Genomic DNA, 27,040 nt, shown 5'->3' on the forward strand with positions numbered 1-27,040 from the left:
TTTTAAAGAAATTTCCTCTTTTTGTCAAAATCAACTGTTCATACAATTTTTTTTTTTTTTAAAAAAAGATCAAATATCTAATTATTTCACATCATATAGGCATCAAATCAATATACCTTCAGTTTATTAAGATTCTCGTACAGCTAGCTACACATGAGAAGTTCAAATACCAACTAATGAGTAGGATAAATGCTTCGAACAATCTGGTGAAACAGTTCACAGAACATCAGAATCCAATGATTTAATTACTTTGCGTCGCCACATTGCAGTTTCAGGATCAAACCTGAGTTCCCATGTTGGCCAGTAATGTAAATCTTGCTTCAATGTGAGCACTCGAGGTTTCCCATTCAGGTGGATTGTTCGTACACGAACAAACTCTCCATGCTCTATTGTCTGTAAGGAACTCAATTAAGTAGATGTTAAAACCAGGATCACAGAAAAGCTCAACACAGAAATAATTTGTTAACTGAGAACCATTAACAAGCTTCCTAGAACTATGTTTGGTACATCTTCATATAAAATAAGATCTTGCCAAGTTTCTCAATAAAGAAAAGTCATACCTTAGTCACATCGACAAAAGCATCCAAGTTAGGGGTTGGTTTCCCGTTGACTTCAACTATCCATTGAAGAGCAAAGAGACCATGACGATGTGCAGGACTCCCATGACACCACCTGAAAAAGAGACATTAGCCTTTGTGACCAAATAGTTGACAAAGAGAACTCATAAGTGCACAATCAGGTCAGCCAAGGCAAACAAAATTACTTATTAATATCTGACCAGAAATTGCACAATCTAAATATTGCAGATTTTAGAAATCCGTGTAAAATTACCCTCCCCAGACCCCGTCGTTTGTTGTTTGTGTATTATCACACTATTACTTGGCAAGAATAATGAAACTTGAGGAGCAAATGGATCAGAAGCCCTCCTATCATCTTTCATTTGTTACAACATTCTAGCATCTCCTCACCTTGCCACATACACTCCATGGCCTTCTTCAGGCAGAAACCCAAGTGCACGTACGGCTGGATAAGGTTCTTGGAGGATACCGCCACACCAATTTATTGCTCGTTTGGCTCCATTTCCATCCCTCACATCCGTTCCCACAAGTAGTTCAATTTCTTTTCCCTGAGAAACCATGAACAATAAATGAAGAATCTAAGTGAGTGTTTGAACTCTTGTACTTGCTTGATGTAAACAGATGATGACAATAATAAATTTCTATTGACAAATGAGAGAAATTGAAAAAAGTAAAGCTGATGTCAGATAGCTTCTTGCTAACCTGACGGAAAATTGTCAAGTCTAGTTTTCCATCATCCTGAGTGCAATGGTCTAAAGATTGGCATGCATCTTCAATGTCACGAAAGCATGTAACTGGCTGCTTATTAATTGCTAAGACCATGTCCCCTTGTTCCAACAAGTTTTCAGTTTTTGACCCAGCAAAGCAACCTTTGACTCGCAAAACTTGGCGTCTCAGAGGATCCTTCTTCACGAGGGCCTAAATGAGATATGTCAACTATTAAGAAAATGCCCAACTCACATACTATGCTCACCTCTTATAACAATCTTGGGCAGACTATCTGCTTTTCTTTATGGTAACATAAAAATCCTAAAGATATTCTTTAGAAACAATTAAGGAGGGACTAAAGCTAATAACATGTACAAACATCAATATGAGAGCCTCTATATTTCACGCAACATAAAATAAGAGGAATATCATTTGAGAAATTAGACATGTCCATGATCATGTCTGAATCGATACAAATCGGATTCACCAAGGCAACAAAATTTGCCATACACTTGCAACATGATACAGTAGGCAGATAGATACACACACACATGCATGAATTCCAAGACACATTCCTAATAAACAATTATACAATCCATGTTTTTATCTAGCAGTTTTAAGTTCCAGCGCAATTCTACTTGTGTAGGAATCAATCTCTAGGGTGATCAAGATTCTATAAAGTAAATATTGCCTGGAAGATTGATCAAGTGGCAACCAGAGATGTCATGATCATACGCAAAATCCATAAACATCACATCAAGCAAATTTTTTTACTCATACACCTGTAAATGACACACAATTCACAGACAGATACACTCGTGAAGTGTGATGAAGACCAGGTATGCGGAATAACCATAGATTTATTGATCATTTACAGCTTGGGTTGTTCTACTTGGGAGTTGTGATTAACCTTTAAGGAATGAGGGCACGTTAACAAGCACACAGAAATTCGAGTTCCTTTTGGATTTCCTTCTTGATCAATAACAACTGCTTCTCTACCTTAACAAGTAGGGTAAGGCTGCGTGCACACCACCTTCTCCGGTTGTCATGTTCAGTGAGGACACATCTAACACATTTAAAACCCTTTCCACACTGCTTAGCCTTATCCCCCTTAAAAGGTTTTTTAGTGATAGGTTCTATAGGAACTGGACAATACTATTTGGTCAAATACCTAACAACCATCTCTTGTGGACCCAGATGTAAAAAGACCTTTAAAGGGTGAAATAGATTGAATTTTTCTGTGTCTGAGTTGAAGTAGATTCTTTTATTAGGAAAAACACATTCAACTCAAAAATGGATCGGAGGAAAATGCAAGCACATAAACGACAGGAAACTTCAGAAGTAGCAGATTACCTGGATCCATGCATCACTTAATCCAAAACTTCGAGCTTTAGATAGCAAAGTAGGGTAAAGTTCAACTTCTAATATCCTTATGCAAGGCATAGGTCTTCGCAAACCATTTATAAGACGAGGCAGTCCCTCAGTGCCAGAAGTAATCCTGTCAACGAGTTGGCTTATTTTATATATTGGGATACCTCGGACAAATTGGTGCTCTTCTGATGAACTTGAGCCATACTTGAGCTGGAAAGAGTGTAGGAGGTACTTTAAACAAGTTTCGACAGTCAGTAACTCAGAGCAGCAGTTAAAATTACATACCTGTGTTGAAAAGCTTCCCCATAAAGCTTGAACCCTTCCACACTCATCAGTCAGCACACCAGAAAAGGTGCTTCCAAAATCTGAAACGTCACAAACAATGGCACCATGAAAAAGTCACAAGATGAGTGCTAAAATACAAGGATTATAGAAATCAGTACCACAAAATATGAGCAGGATCCTTTAGGTTTCGACATACCAGTGTCCAGCTCAATGACCTCCATGTTTGTTGCTCTGTACCGTGGAACATCAGAGGATCCAATATTCACAGCAGCAGAAGGATTAGTCACGATTGATTTCCTTGAGGTTGCCTGCAGGCTTCTACTCAATCCCACTAGAAACACTGAATCTCCACGACGAAGAGCAGGTTCTGTTGGCAAAACAATATTAACCGACAAAAATAAGGTGTTCTGCATTGGACATCATTTACAGGGAACTATAATAACAAGGTAAGCAGGTTAAAGAGGATTTCAAGAAGCCAAAACCTTATGTTGGAACATTTCCATGGACAGCACTTGTCCAAAGATATTCCTACTTTCGAACAGGAGTCTCTAAATAATTTAGTTCAGTCATTTTTGTTGTTAACAAGGAAACCCACAGTCGCAATCCTTTGGGTGCGCACAGGATAAACCCTTTTCCTGTGCAATAGCTCACGAACAACACAGGAAGGTAAACCGAACTACACAAGCCCATGCGACGAGCTCGACCCATAAGGCCAGCCCCATTTTATGCAAGATCACATCAGTGTAGTTGGAGACTACAGAATTTACTTTCAACTTGGGTAACAGACCATGGATCAAAGTAAAGAAAGGGAAAACAATTATAAATAGAAATGGTGTCAAAGGGGATCATGTCCTGATCAGTAGCTGGATGAAAACTCCCATCTAGAAAGAGGATTTTTCTTTCTTTTCTTTCTTAAAGAGTCGATGCATTTAGTTGATTAGAACAGTAATTATTAAGTGCTGGAATATTTACAACACCTACAGCTGGATCAGAGTCCTTTATATAATCTATTTTACACCAGGAAGAAAATAAAAGCAGACAGTTAAACTTGATATTCAAAACCTCTATTTTTTGTGAACCACATCTTTCCACCTGGTAGTATATGATGCATACACAACACACTGAAATAAAGACAAATCACTTTGTCCACACATTAGCAACAAAATGAAAGGGGAGCAGATTAAGGATAAGAATCATCCAAAAAGTTAACACTTACCAGGAAGAAGTTCAGCAGCACGAACCACGGAGGCTGCAGCAGCTCCCAGAGCAGAGGGATCGTAAGCAACCAGAGCAAAATTATGGAAAGGATGGAGGAAAACTACCTGAAAAGGTTACTGAGCTTCTTAACAATAACGGAGGATAAGTGGCTGAATGTAAATTTGTCTCCCCTAAAACCTCACCTGAGCAGGAATTTCAATTGGAAAAGCAGCAAATGATAACATCACATCAGAAACTGGTACTGCAACTGTGTTTTTGTCAACAGCAACCAAGCCCATTGTTTGGGAATGATATACAATTACCCCAGTTCCAAAAAACTGTTGCGAGAGAACACCGTCAAGCATACATGATGAAGGGACATGAACCTGCAATTTTAACACCATGCGATGTACTTAACTGAACAGATGAAAACAGGAATTACCAGGTTATGAAAAATATCCAGACAGATACCTCCTAGTTGCAGTTGTCATTTTGATATCGATCATTTGTATTACAGATAAAACATGAGATCAACACTGGTTATAGCTAACAGATATTAAGTTTAGACCAACAGTGAGCAAAAGAAATCAGGAGTTTATGATTTTATTTGAGCATTTCTATGATCTACAATATTAAATTGAATGCAGAATGAAGTCTAACTAGTAGTTGCAATAGCATAATTTTGCCTCAATGTTATACCGCCCAAAGCATTACTATAGAAAATTGAAAGGATCACAATCATAACACCATATGGTTCATAATAAAATTACAGTAATGTCGGATGTGTCAAGAGAAAACTTTAAATACCTTTTCATTGCAATGCACATGCAGCTAATGCAAAGTTTAATATTCAAAGCAGAAGTCCACAAAAACGAAGTTGTAGCAAAATATCATAGGGTTTAGCATATTTCTTGGTCTGATTAATCTGATTAACATCAAAAAAACACCTCCCAGGAATCAAAGCGGCAAAGGAAAAAGAGATGGGTAATGAAACCCACCTCTGGGACCCAAAAGAGATACAGCCAAAAAAAAAATGTTTTCCCTCTCCGTCACTGGGGTTCAACTCATTTCTTTTTCTTTTCTGTTTTTGGGGGAAATTGGGGTGTAACACACTTCTTAGTCTGATTACACAAAAAAAAAAAAGAACTCCCAGGAACCAAGAAGCAAAGGAGAAAGAAATCGTTTAAAAATTAAAGGTCATTTATTGAATACAGCTGAGGAGATGGAACCCATCTCCCACGGACCAAAAAAGGAGATAGTGACGGAGACACTTGAATAATCAACATTCATCATATAAAAATACAAATGTTTTTCAATAGAACTATACAAGTCATTTGAGACCTTAATGTTACCTCAAACATCACAAGAGTAGGTTCGATCACACGCTCAGCGACTGATGTAGCTTCTACAGGTGCGGCAACATGATAATCTCTCAGAACTGCATTTTCCACAGATTCAGACTCATTCAATCTTTCTTCTCTACACTCATTTAAAGAACAATCGGCCACTACACTGCCGTCTTCTGATGAGTTCTCTTCCACCCGCCCTTTCTTTGTTCCATTATCAGAATCATCCTGAGCATTTGGTCCCTCAGCAACAAGTTCACCACTAATTTCCATACTAGTAAGTCCATCTGTGGATTCTTGGCTGACTTGTTCAGGTCTATAGTCCTTAGGACTGACCTCGCTAGTACAAGACTCAGCATGATTTTCGACTGGATAAATGCCAGATACCAAGAGTGGGGATTCCTGCTGCAAAGCCAGTTTTACTGTCCATAAGCCAGATCTGTCATTACGCTTATATATCTGTGGTGGTGCATACCACTCATGGCAGTCAATTGTAACCAAGACAGACTGCAGAAAAGAAAAGGTTTATTAGAAGGTCATACTTCCATGCAAGAAGACATGGGAAAACCAAAAGGACTTTCTGACAAGCTTTATTGAATCAGAAAGCACTAAAAGCTTGTGCAAAGTGCATCAAGGTTCAATAACTTCTGTCCCTTCATTCAAGGAGACAGAAGATCTCCACTATGCTTTCCACATTATTCTGACATTTCTCATTTACACCAACATACCAAAAAAAAAAAATATATATATATATATATATATGTATTGCAGTCTAAGAATTATTCACTTTTGCTTTCAAAAAACTCTGAATTCTTCCCTTCCACTTCACCCACCAATACAAGCTGATATTGCGTCCCAACTCTTTCGTTTTGACCCACATAGTTCTCCGTTTAAGTAGAACAATAATAGCTCCTTTACTGATATTTGCATAAACTACTTGCACCGTATAAAACTGAGAAAGAATTGCCACATATGTGCATTGTACGAATATGTGGTTGACATTGTCAGCTCCAGCCCCAGACAGTTGACACCTATATCATAATAATGTCCCTTCTTTTGAAGATTATCTTCAGAGAGAGAAGCTTCCATGAGTAAAGTTCAGGAAAAACATGCTACTTCAATTTGAACTGTGCTTCTCCAAACAATTTACCAGCAGAGAAGATCAGCACTTAAAGCATGAGTTGACAGTGAACACCTCACTTTTCTGTAGCTCCCAAGCTAATAAACCTGGAATATCCATGAATGTACTACTTCCAGCATCTGTAGCAATAGTGATATACCACCTACTCCACAATAATTGGAGTTTCTCCTAGAGTTAATCTCCCAACCTGCATCTGTAGCAATAGTGATATACCACCTACTCCACAATCATTAGAGTTTTTCCTAGAGTTAATCTCCCAACTCAGCTCTGTTTTGTACAGGCCATGGTAGCCTCAGTGTCCTGCAGAATGTCATAATTCACCCATTCCCAATCATTACAATTTTAGCAACTACATCTTCATAGCTCAAGTAATTTATGTCTTTTCCAGATTCGATGATCAAATTCAATTGAAAAATGGAAGAACAACTACTAGATGGAAAAGTGGCCAACATTATATTTATATGTAATAAAAGAATTTGATCATTAATATCATTGTTGACAAACCCATAATTTGTAAACAGGTGGATGTACTCCTGCCCTTAATTCAAAAAATCTGAAACCATTTAGGAAGATAATTGTAAGTTTATGACACCAATGCGGCTACAGAGATTACCTGCCAATGCTCCTGAGTCCTGACACTGTTGATGATAACAAATGTTACACCTACCATTAAGTTTCTTTTTCTTCCCTTTACCCTTTCTGATCAAGAAGAATACACCCTACTATACGACACATCAGTAGCAATACCCAACTACAGAACCACAACAACGCATAGTTTGTTGACCATAGTTCATGAAAATCACCAAGATCAAATTGAAAAAGAAAACAAGTTCGAACGCAGGAACTATGTATGACGGACACAATTTTTTTGACATATTGTTTGATAGTACGTTGCTAATACCTTTCTCTGATGTCGTTGCTTGTAGTGTATATACTCCAATGGTACTCTTGCACCCCTAGACAACTTAGATAAAACGGAAATTAATTCTTCAAGCCTTGAAATACCTTCCCCTGCAAATTTTTTAATGATGGAGTGGCGAGGAACTCCTGCTCTAGATAGCATGTATCTACAATTGCAAATAGTAGTCATAGTCAATACAAGTATCTAAGGATTGTACCAACAGATTTATACTTATAAATCATGCATTACGAGGACTTGAGCCAAAATTACATCAGATTAATCATCTTATATATGGAAAAAGGAAATGCACAAACCCTTGTTCAGAGACATAGACAAGACCACAATTAAAACGAAAATTTCTAGCCTGCAAAGAAGGAAGACAAAACAAGTGAGCAAAAATGGGGGCTTCAATTTGCAAACAGGAGATAATAAAACTACATCAATATGAACATCAACAAACCACTAAATTTGCCAAAGAGACGGTGGATCTTCATGTCAAATTTAAAGAACTACCCCATGCTTCAAAAGAATGTTAACATGATAAGAGCTACTATAAGGGATAATTTTATTTATTTCTTCAACATTGAAGCCAAAAATCCAGTCCTGACAAGCCTCAGCACTTCCAAAGGGAAATACTAAAGCAACCCTTGACTAAATTATTCAAGTTCACTGGACATTGACAGCCTTCTGAAACCATTCAGTGAGCAAAGATAGTTCAAGATGAATCAAAATAACTGAACTAAAGTTCCAACAGAAATGTAATTTACGTATCAACTCACAGAGAACTCCTAAAGTGCTGCAAGAGTAAGAAAGTCAAAAACAGGAGGAACCTAAGGATTATAAGCTCCTTTCTTACTTCACCCATCACCACATGATGTTTGAACGTCATCCTATTATTCATATATCACGTGCAACAAAAATTGCAAGTTTGTTCCACTTCTTCGCACAGGTAACCAGGCACCTAGTTGAGTGAGTTGTCTCAGAAGGTTTTGCAGAAGCTGCTCCCATTAAAAAAAATAAACAAAGAATGAATTTGATAAAATCTTGCCCTCCACCTTTAAAACTACTTTACAATAGTAGCAGGGAGAAAGATTTAAATGCCAATGGGCACTAAAATTAGATTGTGAACTAGGAAGAAGGTCCAGAGAACTCCCAAGCTTCACAGTAAAGGTATGAGAAGAAGAATGACTCAACAACTTTTTGAAAATAAGATTGCGGACTCAGAAGGCATGGAGTTCCCCAAGGTCCATTCTACAACTATGAAGAAGTATTACTACAAGAAATTCTGGACTTCTTTTGTTTTCTCAATGTGTTGCTCCTCGTTTTACACTCATTTGATTAAGCCCCAAACATGAAACCCACATACCTAAAACATTGCTTTGCTTCTATTGGGCTTACAGCACTCCCTAGCCTGGTTGATTGAGTTTAACTTAGCACCAAAAGTAAAACTTTTACAGTTGGCAGGATGCAACAGCTAAATTCCACTTTCAGGCTATGTTGCTCAAACTCTTCAAATATATCAATGGGTGCATGTCAGATCATCCAAAAGTGTTTTTCTTTGAAAGACCCAACAGGGGTGTGACAACATTTTTGGAGAGTCCGTGCAACATAACTTTCATGTGCTCAACAAAAGTTCTCATAGTCATTCAAAATTAACAAGTATGAATTTATTTCAACAAGCAAAACCAAAGTAGTTGAAGGTAAGATTTGATTAGGATTAGAGGAATCTTTCAATTACCATAACAGATTGCTGATTTCTTCCAGGGAAGAAGCCTGTGGGCAAGTCAAAAACAATTCGACTCACATTTGATAGAATTCATCCGACATTGGAATGAATAACGAGTAGAATGCAGTTAAACTCATCTAACAAGAATCTACTGCTAAAGAATGTTTCTTATTGTATGCATAAGACTAAGGCAATAGTGCAAAAAATCACAAACCTGTTGATAAGAAAGGGCGTGTATCACTGCACCGCCAACTTCCAAGAAGTGGTCAGGAGTTATTGAGTGCAAATCCTGAACCTGAAGTTACAGCAAGAAAAGAAGTCACAATTGCAGATGATAAACTCAAGCAAAAGAAGAAAAAACATTATAAGAAAGTCAGTGTAGTTTCAGAGCCCTTTTCCTAAACCATTCATTACAATCTTGTTTAAAGAATTAAAGGTAGAAAAACTATTTTTCTCCTTTTAATTAATAGGTTGAGTTAGAAATGAAGCTGAGTGCCATTAAAATCATCTATCAGTAAAAATAAGTACCCTTCACCAATCAATGGAACAATGAAACTGCATCTATGAATAAAAAACTCATCCAACTTTAAGATATTGAAAAGGTTAAAGAGATATATGTTGAAAAAATCCAAATGATATAGATTGTCATCCTTAAAGTGATGGAAAAATTTGCCCAAGTATAACATTAATTGAGAGTTAAGGAAATTTTTTTTTTTGAAACTTGTAAGGTTAAAGAGTTAAAGAAATTAACTAATAAAGACACCTACCTCAAACCACAATCATATGTTAGTAATTCACCTATGTGGACATGATATCTCCTTGATTCTGATGGATACATCCCTCAAGGCAATCAAAACTCAAATAGAAGAAACTTTAGTCACCGGTGCAAATGTATCAAAATGATCAAGACTAACGACCTAATGATGTTTCACTTTTTCCGGAGTTTTTTTTTTCATTTTACTTTGAAATTAGTGTCTGGCCATGAAAATTACAAATATGACTTAAAGCTGTATTTAGAACTTTAAAAAACACCCAAAACCTTATTTCCACTTATTTCTCTTTCACTATATTTTTCTTTTCCAAATTTTACCCTAAATTGTTTACTTATACAAAAATGATCCTATTTAAATTGTATTTCATGTTTAAATCATATTTCATGTTTGAATAATAATTCATGTTTTTTTAGGAAAAGAGCATTCAAGCAAACCTACAATACAAATGATTTTCTACGAACAACACCCAATCTTCTACACATACAGCAATTTTGTGGATGCATAAAAAAAAAAGGATAAGCGACTACTTCTCAATTATAAAATTCTTCAGTAACCCGTCGAAAGCTCTTCTATTTACTTCTCTCCAAACCACCCACATTAGCAATAATAGAGCAACAATCCATGCCATCTTCTCCTTTTTCTCCTGCCAGTCCAACTTAAAATTACCCTATTCAGTGTCTGGCATCACCCAGTAAAAACCAAATCATCACATGATTTCTAACCAAGCCTTGAAGTTACCGGACAGTGCTTGGTCAACATCTTCACCTGCTCTGTTGCACATGACAGACCAACTAACATATGTAACTTTTCTCTTCCTCAAATTCTCTGTCGTTAAAATAACACCCTCATATTGCTATAAAGTGAGAAAACACACATTTCTTGGTGCTTTAAGAATCCAAATCGAAATATATGGAGAACAACATCCTCCATGTTCAAAAGCTTTCCATAATAAGACTTAACAGAAAATTCCCACCTCCATCATTGTCCCTATCTGTGCAGAGCTTTGTTTATGGAGAAAATTGGTCGGTCAGTCTTTGAAACTTTGTCACCTCTAGGCTTTGAAAGTTCTTCCAAACCCTCAAGTCTCAAAAAAGCTTCTCCGCCTAGTAATCTCCGGATATATTGGATTGATAACTCCTTTTGTCAAGAAATTCTATAAATGTTTCAAAAAGTGGACATCAATGTGTTATCCTATACCACCTATGCTCCCAAAAGGATACCTTTCTCCCATCCTCCACATTCCACAATGAATGACACATGTACAATAACAACGACATACCCAATGTAATTCCAGAAGCGGGGTCTTGGGAGGGAGGAGTGTACGCAACCTTATCCCTATACCTTATGAAGGTAGAGAGACTATTTTCAAGAGACAGTAAGCATTTCAAAATCAGTAAGAAAAGTAATACAGTGGTAAAGAAGCCACGCAGAAAATAATGAGGAAAAGAAGAGTAGCAACAACAAATAATACGATAACTGAAGCAAAGGAAACACAGGTAATAATAAGATCGAAGAATAATGTAGTAGGAGAGTAGAACTAATAATAATAATACTGATTCCGTAAACTAGACAACCCTCGACTCTCTGCTAACCTTGTACCTAATCCTCGATCTCCATATCTTCCTATCTAGAGTCATGCCCTCAGTAAGCTGCAGGTTTGTCATGTCTTGTCTAATCACACTCCTCAATATTTCTTCAGCCTATTCCTACGTCTTCTCAGACCTACCACAACAAACCTTCCACACCTTCTCACTGGGCATCGATACATGAGTACATCTCCTCTTCACATGCCAGAACCTCTCAGCCTCGCCACCATCATCTTGTCCACCACGGAGGTACTCTCACCTTGTCTTGAATATCTTTGTTCCTAATCTTATCTCTGTTAGTATGTGCACACATTCATCTCAAACTGCAGTGATGGTTATGTAGGGATTGCTTACTTTAAATGCATCTTTTTCTTTAGACAATCTTCCAAGTATTGCTATCTCTATTGCTACCACACACATTTCTATTCCACATTCTCTCGCTTAATATAACAAGTATAATAAATTTTCCTACATAAGTTGTTTGGGGTATTAGCAATGCATTTTAATCCCGCAGATTAAACATTACAATGGATATGCAACAAGTCCATACCATAAACGAAACTCTATGTTAGTTATAGCATTAAATTAGGACTGCATAGTTTGGTTTCACGTCTAAAGCTATATTAATTATGCATAGTCGTATGTTGGGAAAGTGCCTCCCTTATGAGACTGACCAAAAGTCGTTTTGATCGCATGCTTAAATTACACTTCATCAAATCTAGTCATATTTTGTATCTCTGTATCCATTTGCCTTTCCAAATTCTATTTCCTGGGGTTCATCAGTGTTTTTAAACTGATGAAAATGTATTCACATTATGGTGCTTCTCCCCCGACTGCTGAATGAAATTATGCAGTTATTTTTGCTCTCACGAGAAATTTTACTCCACAAATTAGTCACATTGATTAATTAAATCTAGTTAAATTCTGAAAAATAAGGGTAGTCTACAATATCCAGTGATTTGTTCCTATTTCATTTGATAATAGAAGAAATGCTTCAAAACACCCAAAAGAACCATATGAAGCCAAAACATCCTTGATTAGATAATAGCTAAAATTGATTTGCTAGAAAGGAAAGGGAAGAACATGATTGTGAATCTACAGACCATTTACTAGCACCATCTGTCGTCCCTTTTATTTTCTTTCTGATTCTTCACATCAAGATGAAGACAAAAGCAAAGTTATAGCAATAGTCACTCTAATGTTTGGAAACAAATGATGATCTTGAAAAATTCTTAGTACTTGTGTCGCCCCTTTTCTTTTCTTTCTGAATTTTCACATCAAGATGAAGACTAAACCAAGCTATAATAATAGTCGCTCTGAACATTTGGAAACAAAAGATGATCTTGAAAAATTCTTAGCACTTGTTTTGATGCACTAAGCAAATACTAAGATAGTACGTAAACAATCTTATCCTATTACCTACAGATACCCGAATATTTAGAAGTTGAATGCTCCAGTTACTGTGAACAAGTCATCTAAATACCTCTGGCATACTTTTTTTTTACCTCTGGCATACTTGTAATGGAGGAACAATTGAAACCACAACAATGACGAAAGAATTTTAAATTCCCCTAAAACACTCTAGTTTGTGTATATTAACGATCACCATATCCCTTTGCTATAAAATATAGAAAGGACCACAGTCAGAAGAATGAGAAACAAAAGGAGAAATGGTATTAAAAAAAAGTATACAATTATTTGCAACTAATACAACCTAAAATAAATTTCTAATTAGCAGGGTAATGTCAACCAAATTTTGCTAGGTAACAAGAGTTGTAGTGTCTAGAGAGCCACCATTGAATGTGGTGCTTTTGTAGAAGTTGTGTTTTAAGTTGGGAAATAACCAACTGATATCAACCTTAAAATCAACATTGCCTAATAATGTTGGAACTTTTTTTTGGTTAATGTTGGTTCTTTAGTGGGTTTAAAAATCAAGGTAGGGTCCAAAATGGAAGGGGTAACATCATGAAGAGAACTGACAATTTTTTCTCTATTTCCAAGTGAAAGAAAACTTTGAAAAGAAGGAAAGAGTCTAAATATTCCAATATGTGCAAGTAAAATATTTACCAACAAGTCCACTGTCAAGGGAGTGCCACCCCTTTCAATTTGAAGCTCAATTTTCTGCTCAACACTATCATCGAGTAAAGTCTCCATCTTCAGGAACTGGGTAACAATCTGCATGAGGCTTCCAGGTTTTAGTTTGAAGCTATGAACAGTGATATGTATAATTTTCCTAATCATCTGACAAAATTAAGTTCCGACAAAGTAGTATTCTTTTATTCACGAAAGATCTGAGCAATCAAAGAGGATAATAGAAGTGTCTCTCACAACATGCCTCGCAGCAGAGCGGACAGATAGAGCTAGTGTATGACTCGGCCAAATAAGTCTCTGATTCAACCTAGTACAATGGTTGGCCTAGGAGAATTCATGCGGGCCTGTAGAATTTGGTGGGATGCAGCCATTTGGACAAATGAGAGGGAATACAGTTCCATACAAGAAGATAAATCTCTAAGTAAGTTGCTGAAAATAGTTTAGTTATAAATGATCTAGAAAGCTTGTTAGAATGAGCATAGCAAAACCATCAAATTTTAAAAGTCCAACAAGATCAAAGAAAGACTAACCTCCCCATTCATGCGAACAAGCACATCACCGGGCTCTAATTGATTATGAGCCGGGCCACCAGGAACCTACCATAAACCCAACGAAAGAATAAATCATGATAAGCAGAGGCATCTACATTTATGGAAGTACGACAAGGGATGGTGCACCTACCACGGAATCGATAACAAGCATTCCAGTTTCAGAGGGTGGAGTTGAATTGCGCACCAACTATTCCAGTCAAGTTTAAACAGATTAATGATCATTATTTTAGTAATCTACTGTCTGGAAACAAAATTCTTAAATCCTTACCTGTTCTGTCTCACGTTGAACTCCAAGCCTGCGTGTCTCATCAAAGCCTTTATGGAGAAAGGTCACCTATATTAAAAACATCCAAGTAAAACTAAAGTTTGCGAGGAGAAAAATGATGTGCCCATATGCACAATAACAGATTAACAGTTAAAAAACATTAACAACCAAAATTTGATAGCCCATTGAAGAAGAAACAGCAGCGCACCGCTGTATTAGTAAAGTCATTCAGATAATCTTTTTTTTATCAGGTAAAAAATGTTTATAAATAAAGGGAGCAAAGCTCGTAAACCAAACGTAGAGAACCTACAACATTTCAGATAAGCTTCTATCATAGAATAACATAAGATTCCGTCCATATTCAATCATCCCAAAGACGCAAGTTACATCATGGTCGAGGAGAAACATGTAAAACAATCTGAGGCATTACAATATGCTCGAACATAAAATAGATCCAATATATTGAAAGGCAAGGTGCACGGAGGTCATATTACCTACCACGGGAGGTGTTAGTCCATAGGCACAGGTTCAGGTTTAATATTCTTAACAACACAATTAAAATTTAAAAATAGATTAACATGTGAAAAATTATGAAAATTAAATTATAAATAGTATAAATTTCAATATAAAAGATGTTTAGGAAAATAATTTCACTATCTTGACACGAATAATACATCCATATAAGAACATTTTCAAGTCACAAATTTCTAAAATATAAAATAATGCATTATATAATTACAGCAAAATACATAATAGAAAATACTCTTGGGGCATACGGAGCAGATAACCCAAGGGATTAAGTTTGTATGGGCTTTTTTACTCATGAAAATGCTAACGAACGATATTCGATATCTTGTGAACATAGTTTGACATTTTGAGAACTTTGTGAATTATGAAATGATGATTTCATTAAGGTTGCATACCTTGAGGCTTACAAAGAAGACAACCCTCGGGTGCATGAATCACCTTTTTATGAAAAAATCATTGTTTCATCTTTAAAACTAGGGGATACTGGTACCTGTTGCTGGTGAGATGTGGCAGGTATCCCATTGAATTAGTCGAGGTGCACGAAAGTTGGCCTAGACACCACAGTCATCAAAAAAAAACTAGGGATACTAGGCCTGCTATTCTATCCTTCTCCACTTAGATAGTGGACTTGGTTCAAAAACTAGGTTTTGAACTCATAACATACACCTACCTTAATCGTTATATCAAAATCCAGAAAAACGGATAAAAGAACTACTTACTGATTTATTATCAGGTAGCAAATGGATTTTGGTGAATGGAGCTAAATGTGTTTGGAGTAGAGTTGTTAATATTGATTATAGGGTAAGGATGTGATGCACAGATAGTTTAAGAGTACAACATGCAGGGAATGGGACCATAACTTCTTTTTTCCCTTATTGGGTACATTAGAGAGGAATAGAAGAGCATTTGAAAGGATGGCAAATCGATTTGTATGAGTGATGCTCTCTTTTGCTTTTGGTGAATTTTTTATTTAACCAAAAGCAGTGTTATTAAAAGCGAAAAGCGCAAAAAAGCTCTAAGGTCCGTGGGGGCTTTAAGCGCAAAGCGCAAATAAAGTGTGGGCTTTAATGAAAAAAGGCGCAAAGGGAGAAAAAAATAAATTTTAATGTTTAGTCCAAGACTAATAATTATAAACATGAATGGAATATATGACCAAATAAATTTGATTTTTTTTTATGATAAATTGAAATATCAATCATTTAGTGTCACTTCTTCATAAGAGACTCATTGACAAGGAAAAGTTTCTCTTAGAACTTTGATGATGACACTGAAGCGCATATAAAGTGAGGCGAAGCGCTCAACATGTTTTGAGCCTCGCTTTAGGGCTTAAGCGCGCTTAAAGCGCGCCTTTGATAACACTGATCAAAAGGTCACTCTTAGTGTAGATGATTCAGTATCATTCATAGAGAACCAAATCTCTTCCTCTCATCATTTCTTTGATAGGTAAGCTTTTCCTCTATATCTCCCCATAGCATAAATGAAATAATTTACTTTAATCAAACAAAAGAACCCCTATATTCTTTAATAATCACTTCAGCTTTTGCATACTTCTGAATAAGCTACTAGACCGACTAAAGCTAAAAGAAGAAAAAGATATAGAAGTCCTTTTGAGGTATTCGTGGGAAGAAAACGAGTACCAGCAACCAACCTGAAGTGTACCACGAGGAATCGTGACCGCTGCCCATGTATTAGTAGAATGATATCCTCCTTCCTGTAAGAACTTGAGTGACCTGACAACCTAGTAACCAAAAGAAGACGGATGAAAACGTTTCTTGATTTACAAAATAGTAGAGAAGATGAGCCTTAACACAAATTGGGTAAAAAGAGTTGGAAAGAAGGTAGAAAGAGAAAAATGTAACACTACTAAATTGGCACCACCATGACTCATAGTACAGCTTAAGAGTTGGGAATAAAACATATAAATCCAGTGTGAGCTCCTAACCAATCTATAGTCCCTTTTTTCTGATAAAAGATAATCCTAGATTCTCATCAGAAGCATTTACGCATAGACAACCAAAACACTATTATCGGGTAGCAGTTGGAATACGGGATCGACCTGAAATAATAAGGAAAAGGAGAAGTGGAACAGGAAGTACCATGAAGAAACTTCAAACATCTCTCATCTACCAAACTATTTTTAAGTATAATGCATAAATAATGCAGGGGAGGGACAAAAACATACAAGAAAACTTTTGTCAACCGAGGTAATCAAGGAGTAAAAGAATTTGATACTTCATATTGTACAGAATAAGAAACAACAAGTCAAGTGACAGAGACACTGACTCATGACCAATCTGAAAGGAGTCAGTCAAAATCAGAAATGAAACAAAGACACAGATCACTTCCCAGTTGGCCTCAATAATGATAAAATAAGTAGAACAAGAAAACTCCAAGCAGCATAACAAACAACGTGAAAGCAATCAATTTTAGAGAAGACTAAAGTTCTTTTTTCTTCAGCCATTCAAAGCTATAATATTGTAAAGCCCCATGAAAAAATCACAAGATTTAAGACTTAAGTGTGCCAATGACAATTAGAAATAATGTCTTGTAAAGAAAAGGAGGCTACAGACTAAAACCTATCGTATGGACACGGAGGTGCATTGGAAGTGACTTAAGGTCTAAGGAGAACCTAAAACAAAGACAAGTTGATATCTACGCAACGAACTAAAGTTCCAGATGAGCTTGCACATGTTCTAACTTCATATGAGCACAACTCCAAAGATATAAAGAATTCTAATGTGAGTTGCATATCAAATTAAAGGTCTTCGAGTTTTTCGCCATGCTTCAAACCATTTTTGTCATTTGGACATTCCTTCAAGGAGTTATGACCTTTACTGAGAGGTACCAGAGCAGCTACATAGCCAGGACCTGCGCCGGTCACGCAATTGTGTGGCCAAATCCAAAACGTGTCAAAGAAAGAGCCTAGACCTGCGTGGTCCACGTAGGTACCCCTGAAGTTTTTTAATCTGGGGCGTGGAGAGAGAAAAAGGCATAAATTCTGGTCAATCCTTGGATTCTAGAGAGGAGGATTACTTCCCTCCTAAATACACTTCAAGTTAAGTGATTATGGTAAACCTTGTGCTGATATACTGCTGCCTTTCGAAAAAAACAAATACATTTGCAAAATAGAATAACATAACAAAAGTCTTTAACATATAGGACAACAGAGAACATGTACTAACTCGTTCTAAAGGCAAGAAAAAAGCAGATGCACTTGATAACTTGCTCCCAGCATTCAAGGCAACAGCTCTTCCTTGCCAATCAATTACAGGTGAGCCACTTGAACCACCTTTAGTCCCCGAAGCAGCCTGGGGGAGAAGAACACAGAAATTGAACAATAAAGGTAGTCATTAGAAGTGGAGTAGAAAAACCCAAAGCTACTACTATAAGAACAAGAACCGGAAGTATCAAAAAAAAAATTGGAGAACATAAAAGAGTACCAGGTTGGAAAAAAACAATAATTTCTTTGACTCATTTACTACATTAGCATTTATGGCAAAACGAAATTGATAGAAGATCTCCTCAAATCCTATCTATTAAATTAAGAGCAGAGACGCTCACTTGGAAGCTGTATATTAGTTGAGGGGGCAGCAGAAACTGTAATAGATCTTATTTGTATATATTCATCTTCTCATTTTTTACCAACAGACGCCTACAAGAAGCTCAAAGAGTTAATATTTTCTCAGGTAATATTCCTCTTTGGAAAATTTAAAAAATGTGAGCATCTTCCTTTTTTGCCACTAAACACGTAGTCCCTCCAGTCATTTTGAATGCTGTTTAAGGTCTTGTTGATTCACTCGTTAAGAAAGCTCTTTAATAGCATTACCAACAATTGTATTATCATTATATCAATCGTTAATATCATTACAAGCATAAACCTTAACATCCTCCAACAAATTGTTAACTGAAGATAATAAAGGCAGACAACAGTAACCATTTTATTAAATCCATATCCAGCAGTCAGACAGGCAAATATCCAGAGCTACTGCCTAATAACGAGAGAGTAACATCAATATGCTTACTTGCATGTAGAATGTGTTGAAGTCATTGTAGCCGTCTCTGCACGAAAATTGGAATTGCTATCAAATGCTCACATATTGGAACCAAGACTTGCAAAACTTTTCACCAAATAGAAAAGAACTGCAGAACTTCATTAAGAAGAAAAACAGGTTCTTCATAATCACAGAGAAGCCAGGTAAATCTAGTATATGCAAAGGACAAGGTAGTGGTTTAGTTGATTAACTTAAATGTGACACATCCCTCCAAACGCCTCAGCCTACTCATTACACTGGAAAACATTGAAGTCCTTGACATGAACTAGCACAAACAACAATCTTTAATAGATCTATTTATTTGACAAGAAAGAAAGATTATTCATGAGAAATAGCACCAAGAAGATGCATATATGAGCAACACAAACTCGGTCCCTTAATAAACTCATGGAGCTGAGAAAATCTAAAAGACTATGTATCATAAAGTTAGCAATTTAGGTCAAAAAAATGCAAATATATATACTTAAGCTTATGAAAGGCTCTGCTTTCTGTTTGAGATATATTTGGTTCCTCTACAACAAAATCCCCTAAAATACACAGTGGAACAGTAGACCATAATTTCCTGATATATTTGTCCAGTTTTCATCCATGCCAACACTACAGCAGCACCTTCACTGATCTTGGCATCACCGTATCTATCTAACTATGTTCAAGAACATCACTCAGACCTATCTCGTCATCAGGTGGTGCAAAAATGATTCACCTACTCCGTTTCGCTCTCGCACACAAAGCATCTGTTGCATATGCTGAAGTCCATTTCTTGAAATTTGACTTAGTAAGACACCCACCATGAGATACAATCCTACAAAACAAGCTACTTATAGCAGCTTTACTCTTCCAAATGGACTTCAATGGCCAAGGATCTGGCTGGGTAGTACCAAGAGAGTGAGTAGTAGGCACACCGCACACTTGACCGAAAATATCCCGTTACCTTATGCTGCTGCTTCCACCTTAAGGAATTTACTAAATTAATATGGAGCCGAATTAGATCCTTGTGATAGACTGAGAACTCAAAGTCTTTCATGGATGGAAAACTAAATTTAACAGGATTGTTACCTTTGTAAAAAAAGAAAAAAAAACAAACTAAATTTAAGCTTGACTTCCTGCAGGTTGTTGTCCCTATTTCCAAAACATCTAATATTTCTCTCTACAAAACAAACGGCATTTCAAAATAATGTTGAACACCGATAATATTTTTGCAGTCTCTACTATCTTCTTTTTTTTAAAAAATGGTAAAGGTTAAAAAGACAATCATTTAGTCAAGTACAATCAACAACTAAGATCAATGAAACAGTAATTCATCACAATCTATTTACCAGAAAAAAAAAATCCATCGCATTCTAGCATCAGGACTTACTTAAGAAAGAACATTGTAAGTGACAAGTTACATACTTTTTATACTGCGGAGCATCTCTATCTAATCGAGCAAGGGTACCCGCCAAAATAGACACCTGAATAATTCAGGAGAAAAAAAAGAGAAAAGAATAAGAATCTAGAAATTCTGAAGCGTTATACCACTAGAAAATCTGACGAAGATGCAAGGGAAGGGTTAATAGAACATAAAAACAAATGGTCATGTAACACAACTAATTTGAGATAGGACAGTAGGCTACGACATGGTTTGAGACGCATGAATATATCAGCAATTAGGATTAGAAGTAACAGTAACACAACAATAGGTCAATAACATAACAATAGAAAAGGATAGCTCAATAATATTCACAGGGAAGGTCAAACAATAACAATAGTTAAGGATAACTCAGTTATATTCATATGGAAATCAACACCAACTAAATAGCATTCCATTGATTGACTTCAAGAAGAAACTAAAGTTAAATTGAACATTACGAAAGCAGACAGAATCACCTTATACTCATAAAAGGGTGGAAAGGCCGTGAACAACATCCTCTTTAATCTTCGGAAAAACTTACCTATACCCTTTGATGATCTTTGGGAGGCAACAGAGTCCTTAACCCGTAAGAATACTCTTCAAATGATTATGGGAGGTCTCAAGCCACTCTAGAAGAATAGAAACCATAGGATCTAAAACCACCCTACTTTGTAAATTAAGAAGTATCACATGCAGGATGGGGATATTTAATCATGGTTAGTCGAGCCCAACAGTTATGGAAATTAGGGAGACACAATTCATCTTGTGTTCAGTGATTTGACGATAAGAAAAAAGCATTTTATCGTCTAAAATTAAATGCATTAACTCAGTATGTGGTATATCAATAGAACAGATATGTTGTGACATATGAGAAATTCACTAATATAAAAAGGGGTACGAAAATATTGAGTAATCACCTCACAAGATTCACTCCTAAAAAGGTTTATGTTCTCCCCCTAAACATTGCTTCACTGCCTCACCGCACCACCTCGCTGGAAACTGCCAGAAGAGATAATGACCACTTCTCTCACACTTGGGAAACGTGCACCAACATTCCCCTCTCTGAACTTTTCTCCAGCGAGGCCCCCTATTGGGTTATTATTTAAGCATGGGAAAATAAAGAAAGTGTCAAGTATTTTGGGTCTATTATGTATTATCCAAGGAAATAGGGAGATTGATGATGATGTCACACATCATATTGGTGCAGGATCAATGAGATGGAGGTTCGCATCCAAAGTATTGTGTGAAGAAGGTGCACCGAAACTTAAAGGCAAGTTTCACAAAGTGATGGATAAACCAACTATGTTGTATAGGACAGAGTATTGGCTAGTCAAGAACCTTAAGTCAAAAGATGAAAATTGTGAAATGAGGATGTTGCAGTGGATATATGGGCATACCAGAAAAGAAAGGATTAGAAATAAAAATATCCGGGATAAGGTAGGAGTGGTCCCGGTGAAGAGAAAGATGCGGGAAAAGAGACTGAGATGGTTCAGGCATATGAAGAAGAGATGAACAAATGTCCCAATGTGGAAGAAGAGAATGGTGATTAGACAGGACATGACACAATTGCACCTTATCAAGAACATAACCCTAAATAGGATGATATAGAGGTCAAGGATTAGAGTACAAGGTTAGTAAGCAATCAAGAGTTATCTAGCTTTCTTTATTAGTATTATAATTATTACTCTCCAACTACATTAATAGTAGGGGTCAGGTTGCATACACACCACACTTCCAAACCTCATTGGTATGTTGTAGTTTTATTTTTGATGACCTGGCGTCTAGCCCAACTTTTGCGCATATCAACTAATTTTACAGGATACCTGCCACCTTCCACCAGTGACGGGTACCATGTAATTTTGTCCATCAAGACTAGGACAGATGGGAAGAATCACCTAGTGTTTTTTGTTTCCGCTGGGAAATGAACTTAAGACCTCATGATTCTCAACCACTTGGGTGTTGGTATGTTCTAGTTGTTATTATACATGTCATTCGGGGTGTGGAGGGATGGGAGAAAGGTATCCTTTTGGGAGTGTGAGAAATAAAGGAGAAGAATATTATTGAATTATTTCTCTACATTATTACATTGAAACCCTATTTATTGACATTAACTTCTTTTTCAACTAAGACACTACATTAAAAATCTTTTCCAAGTAGAATTCTATACACTATTCTATTATTATTCCTATTCTAAGTAGGATTGTATATACTATTCTTGTTCTTATTTATATTCTAATACTCCTCTCAAGCTGGTGCATACAAGTCATATGTACCTAGCTTGTTACAGATGTAATTAATATGCGGTCACCGATGGGGACTTTGTGAAGATATCAACAAGTTGATCACTTGACATCACAAATTTTACGATAAAACTCTCGAGAGTATCTTTTCCCTAACAAAGTGATAATTGATCTCAATGTGCTCAGTCCTCTCATAAAATACTGGATTCGATGTCGAATGTCGATAAAACACAAAATGATAAGCTCCACAATGAGTCATACTAAAATCCTGAATTATTGTGCTGAACTTCCTAAATCAAGCTTGAGAAGACTATTTCAGACTCAATAGACGTACAAGGCTACTAAACCCCCCTTAAGCAACAAAACCAAATGGTTGCTCCATATAGACTTCTTCCTCAACATGCATAGTGCTACACAAATGGAATATGAGAAAGTAGTCACCGAAAAGATCGCACAGTGCTAAACAAATCAGATATGAGAAAGTATCGCTAGAAAGATCAAAGATGCACTGTGCTTCACAAATCGAATATGATAAAGTAGTTACTGAAAAGATGCACAGTGATACGCAAATCAAAAATGAGAAAATAGTCACCTTAAAGATGGCATGGTTACGCAAATTCTAATGGATATGGTGTTGAAACTAGAGTCGTCAATATGGGTTAGGCCCGTTGGGCCGGCCTGCCTAGGACTAAGATTTTGGAGCCCGTTTAAGAAATGAGTTTTTTAGCCCGGCCTGAATAAACCTATTGATTTGTGGAGCTTGAGAAATATCGGTAAGGTCGGCTCGTGGGTCAATAAAAATTAGTTAAAAATATAATATAATATTAAAATTTAAAGTTAAAAAGAGTCCAAACTCAAAACAATTAAGTTAATATTTCTATTTAGATATTTATACTTTTACTTGAAAAAAAACTTAATAAATACTATTAAGATGATTTTATTTGTAAATTTGATTAATAAGTAGTTATTAACATTATGTAATATTATTTTGTCGATATTAGAAAAAAAGTAGTCACTGGAATAATGGCACGGTGCTACACAAATTATATATAAGAAAGTAGTCACCAGAATGATGGCACGGCGCTACACAAATTAGGTATGAGAAAATAGTCACCACAAAGATAAACGGTGAGGAAGCTCTTTGATTGTTTACCAAGATCATAGAGGCTATGATACCATGTGGAAAAAGAATATTATTTAATTGTTGTTGTTACATTATTATATTGAGACCCTATTTATAGACACCAAAATACAATCCTTTTCCAAGTAAGATACTATTTACTATTCCTATTTCTATTCTAAATAGGATTGTATAAACCTATTCCTATTCTAATACGATTGTATAAACCTATTCATATTCTAACAAAAGAGTTACTAAATTGAAGTGGCATTCACTTTTAACATACTAAAAAGAAAAGTAAGATATATAAAACTAAAACATAGGAATGGGAACTATAATATAGCACTCAGCACGATGAGACTTATCTATCGACTCTTGAAGATGCTACAAAGATTTCATTGTTTCCCTTTGAGTTACATGAATCAATTAGAACAAATTAACAGAAGATGACCAAATATAGGATAATCAAAGGAAGATGTCAAATCTAAGGCAATACCTTCTCTCCACTGTCATTACCAACAACCCTAATTTCTACACCTACAGAGGCTGCATCAGGAGCAAGAGGAATCTCTTCATAGCTCAAAAATTGTATTGCACCAGGGTCATACCGAAAGAAGCCAAAATCATGAACCTAGAAGATAAACATCAAATAGTACTTATCAAAAAGAAATGGACAGCCATAGTTATTGATGAATAACAATTAAATGAAATATATGAAGTTCATGCATTTGTAAGAAGCTATCGGCCTCCTTGTATAAATCTGCACAGAGCAACATGCTTAAGTACAAAGAAAGATCTCACTTCTAGCAAACATGCTGAAGCAATCTACTTTCTGATTAATTTTTCATGTGTAAACTGTTGGTAGACTAATTTAATCAGAAGTAGATTGCTTCAGTCACTATTAATTATGTCTTGTTCTTTTCTCAGTAGCAGTTATAAGCAGTAAGGACAACTTATCTATTAATTATGTATTCCTATTTCTTTGTAGTTATTAGCAGTAAGGAGGTTATTCCTCCACTTTCTCATTTCACTAGTAGTAGGAAGTTATCCTTGTTATTAGGTGGGCGGTTAATCATCAATGTTGCATTTTAAAGGTGGAAAGATAAGCAGAAAATTATCTAAGTTTTTGCATACTTCAACTCCAGAAATCGCAGGTTCTCCCTTAATGAATGAGCACCATAGGTAGTTGAAAAAAAACATGTTATTTCATATTGCAGCGTCCTTTACCTAGATCCATATCACGGGACCATAACATATGTTTAACATTAATACTGAGTCTAGTTATACGATTAGGCAATCCATTTGGCAGATTCACACAACTACAAGGAACATCTACCACCCTCGGAAGCAAAAAGTTCATAAATTTGTACCTATAAAATGCCAAATTATATCCTAATAGTCTTAGTTCAATTAAGGTTCACTATCGGTATGAGGCACTGAAGATGTGTCTAAGATTTCTCAAAAGCATACCCATGGCTAGATATCCGGGAATTTTTCAATTTACCCCCTTTCATTAAGTAACTCTTCCTAGAAGTATCCAGTGAGTCAAAGCTAATGTGCAGATACAACTGGTGGAAAAATAACTATGCAGTTGAAGTAACCAAAATATATATGCATATAAACAGGATGCAACAGTAACATGACATATGATTTCTCAAGTGTGAACTCACAGGGTCCCTGTATATGGGGTAAACTGGTATTTCTTCACGGTTCACAAACATAGCCTCCGCCATCACAGGTCCTACAATCAAATGAACAATCACACACCCATCAAAATACATAATTATGAATTCCAAGTTTCTCTCTTGGTTATCTAAACTCAACCTATATGATCAATGGAATAGTGATTTCTGTTAATCTGTACTCATGACCACAGTAAATTTGGGTTTCAAGTGAAATATTACATGAACTTTAACTGGAATATTTAAAGAGTAATTTGAGTTGAATTTTATAAAATCTTCAACTTCCCCTCACCAAGCTTTCAAGTTCAAATTTCCATAAACCTTTTTTCAATATCAACTCAAATTTTGTCGCTACGAAGAGATTAAAAAGGGAATTTAAGACAAATGAATGATTTTAATCACCAGGTTTAACAACATGTCGATTCGTGAGTATAATTCCGCGACGCTTATCAACAACAAAACCCGTTGCGGAGCTGCAACCAGCAGATTCAGTGTCGAATGCTCGGCAAGCAGTAGTTCGGAGTACGACGACAGCAGGAACTACTTTGCTAAGAGCCTTCCGCCAATCTTCAGCAGTAGCGAGGTTCTCCTTGAACGGAGGATCAATATCCATACACAAATTCTCCATTATTATAGATTCCTCTTCTACTACTATCTCCGACATCAAAATCTCCGATCACGATTGACGGATAGTGAATTTTCCGGCGACGATGAAGGATATTCCTCTCACTCTAAAGCTGAGTAGGAGAGACAAATGAGAGGAAATCGGCGGCGTCTGACAAGTTTGAGTTGGCGTTGACACTGTTAAAGGTTCCTCTTTTTAAACTATCCATATGCTATTATTATATGAAAAATTATGAAAAAAATTAAAGTTTTTTTTCTTTTTTTTAATATGTAAATGAATTTTTTGGATTATATATTGGGATAATTATATAGAATGACAAATTAATAACATAAAATAAATATAGTAGCTATACTTTAATTTATTTGTGTTCCATAGCAAATTGTTTGTTGGTCCCTTTCTCCCTTATATTCTCGCTCGCTACTCTCCCTCTCTCGCTCGCTTATTCTTGTCGCTCGCCTCTATCGCTTTATACAATAGAATTGTATAAATTGCACTTCTAATTGTATAAAGTAACAGAAAATTGTATAAACGCATTCAAATACATATATCTTCGTCCTATACACTTATACGATACAAATATTTTCATGTTCAAGTCTCTTTTGTCTTCTCGTTTTATACAAATTCAATTTGTATATAATTTCTCTCTTTCTCGTTTTATACAATTCGATCCAATTGTATATTCCCTGCACAAGTCTCTTTTTGCCTTTATCTCTTTCTCGTTTTATACAAATTCAAATTGTATATAATTTCTCTCTTTCTCGTTTTATACAATTCAATCCTGCCTTTCTCGCTTTCTCGTTTTATATAATTTAAATTGTATATAATTTTTCTCTTTCTCGTTTATATAATTCATTTTATACAATTCGCTTTAATTGTATATGTGT

The 27,040-nt window shown here is 36.0% G+C and overlaps 1 protein-coding gene across 1 annotated transcript; it reads right to left on the minus strand.

Annotated features, from left to right (window-relative positions):
- Positions 1–26,348, minus strand: LOC101262786 (protease Do-like 7). The gene is made up of 24 exons (XM_004234587.4): positions 25,934–26,348; positions 25,520–25,590; positions 24,346–24,480; positions 20,492–20,550; positions 19,070–19,106; positions 18,230–18,355; positions 16,696–16,785; positions 14,523–14,588; positions 14,385–14,441; positions 14,234–14,299; positions 13,680–13,787; positions 9,468–9,548; positions 7,842–7,891; positions 7,528–7,693; positions 5,492–5,992; positions 4,343–4,525; positions 4,159–4,264; positions 3,139–3,309; positions 2,943–3,022; positions 2,640–2,867; positions 1,281–1,496; positions 969–1,126; positions 561–672; positions 1–393 (listed from the first exon to the last, which is right to left on the minus strand). The coding sequence occupies exons 1-24, from the start codon at positions 26,193–26,195 to the stop codon at positions 217–219; spliced, it is 3,306 nt and encodes a 1,101-aa protein (XP_004234635.2). The 5' UTR covers positions 26,196–26,348; the 3' UTR covers positions 1–216.
- Positions 26,349–27,040: the final 692 nt, after the last annotated feature.

Source organism: Solanum lycopersicum, chromosome 3 (assembly GCF_036512215.1).
Source record: "Solanum lycopersicum chromosome 3, SLM_r2.1".
Classification (NCBI taxonomy): domain Eukaryota; kingdom Viridiplantae; phylum Streptophyta; class Magnoliopsida; order Solanales; family Solanaceae; genus Solanum; species Solanum lycopersicum.

What these genes read in the sequence shown, in the direction of transcription:
- LOC101262786 (XM_004234587.4), bottom strand. Translation starts at nt 26,195, where the DNA reads ATGTCGGAGATAGTAGTAGAAGAGGAATCTATAATAATGGAGAATTTG. An exon ending in TTGTTCGCATGAATGGGGAG is followed by an intron (nt 13,788 to 14,233) that starts GTTAGTCTTTCT and finishes AGCCTCATGCAG; the next exon opens with ATTGTTACCCAGTTCCTGAA. An exon ending in GTCTATGTCTCTGAACAAGG is followed by an intron (nt 7,694 to 7,841) that starts GTTTGTGCATTT and finishes TTGCAATTGTAG; the next exon opens with ATACATGCTATCTAGAGCAG.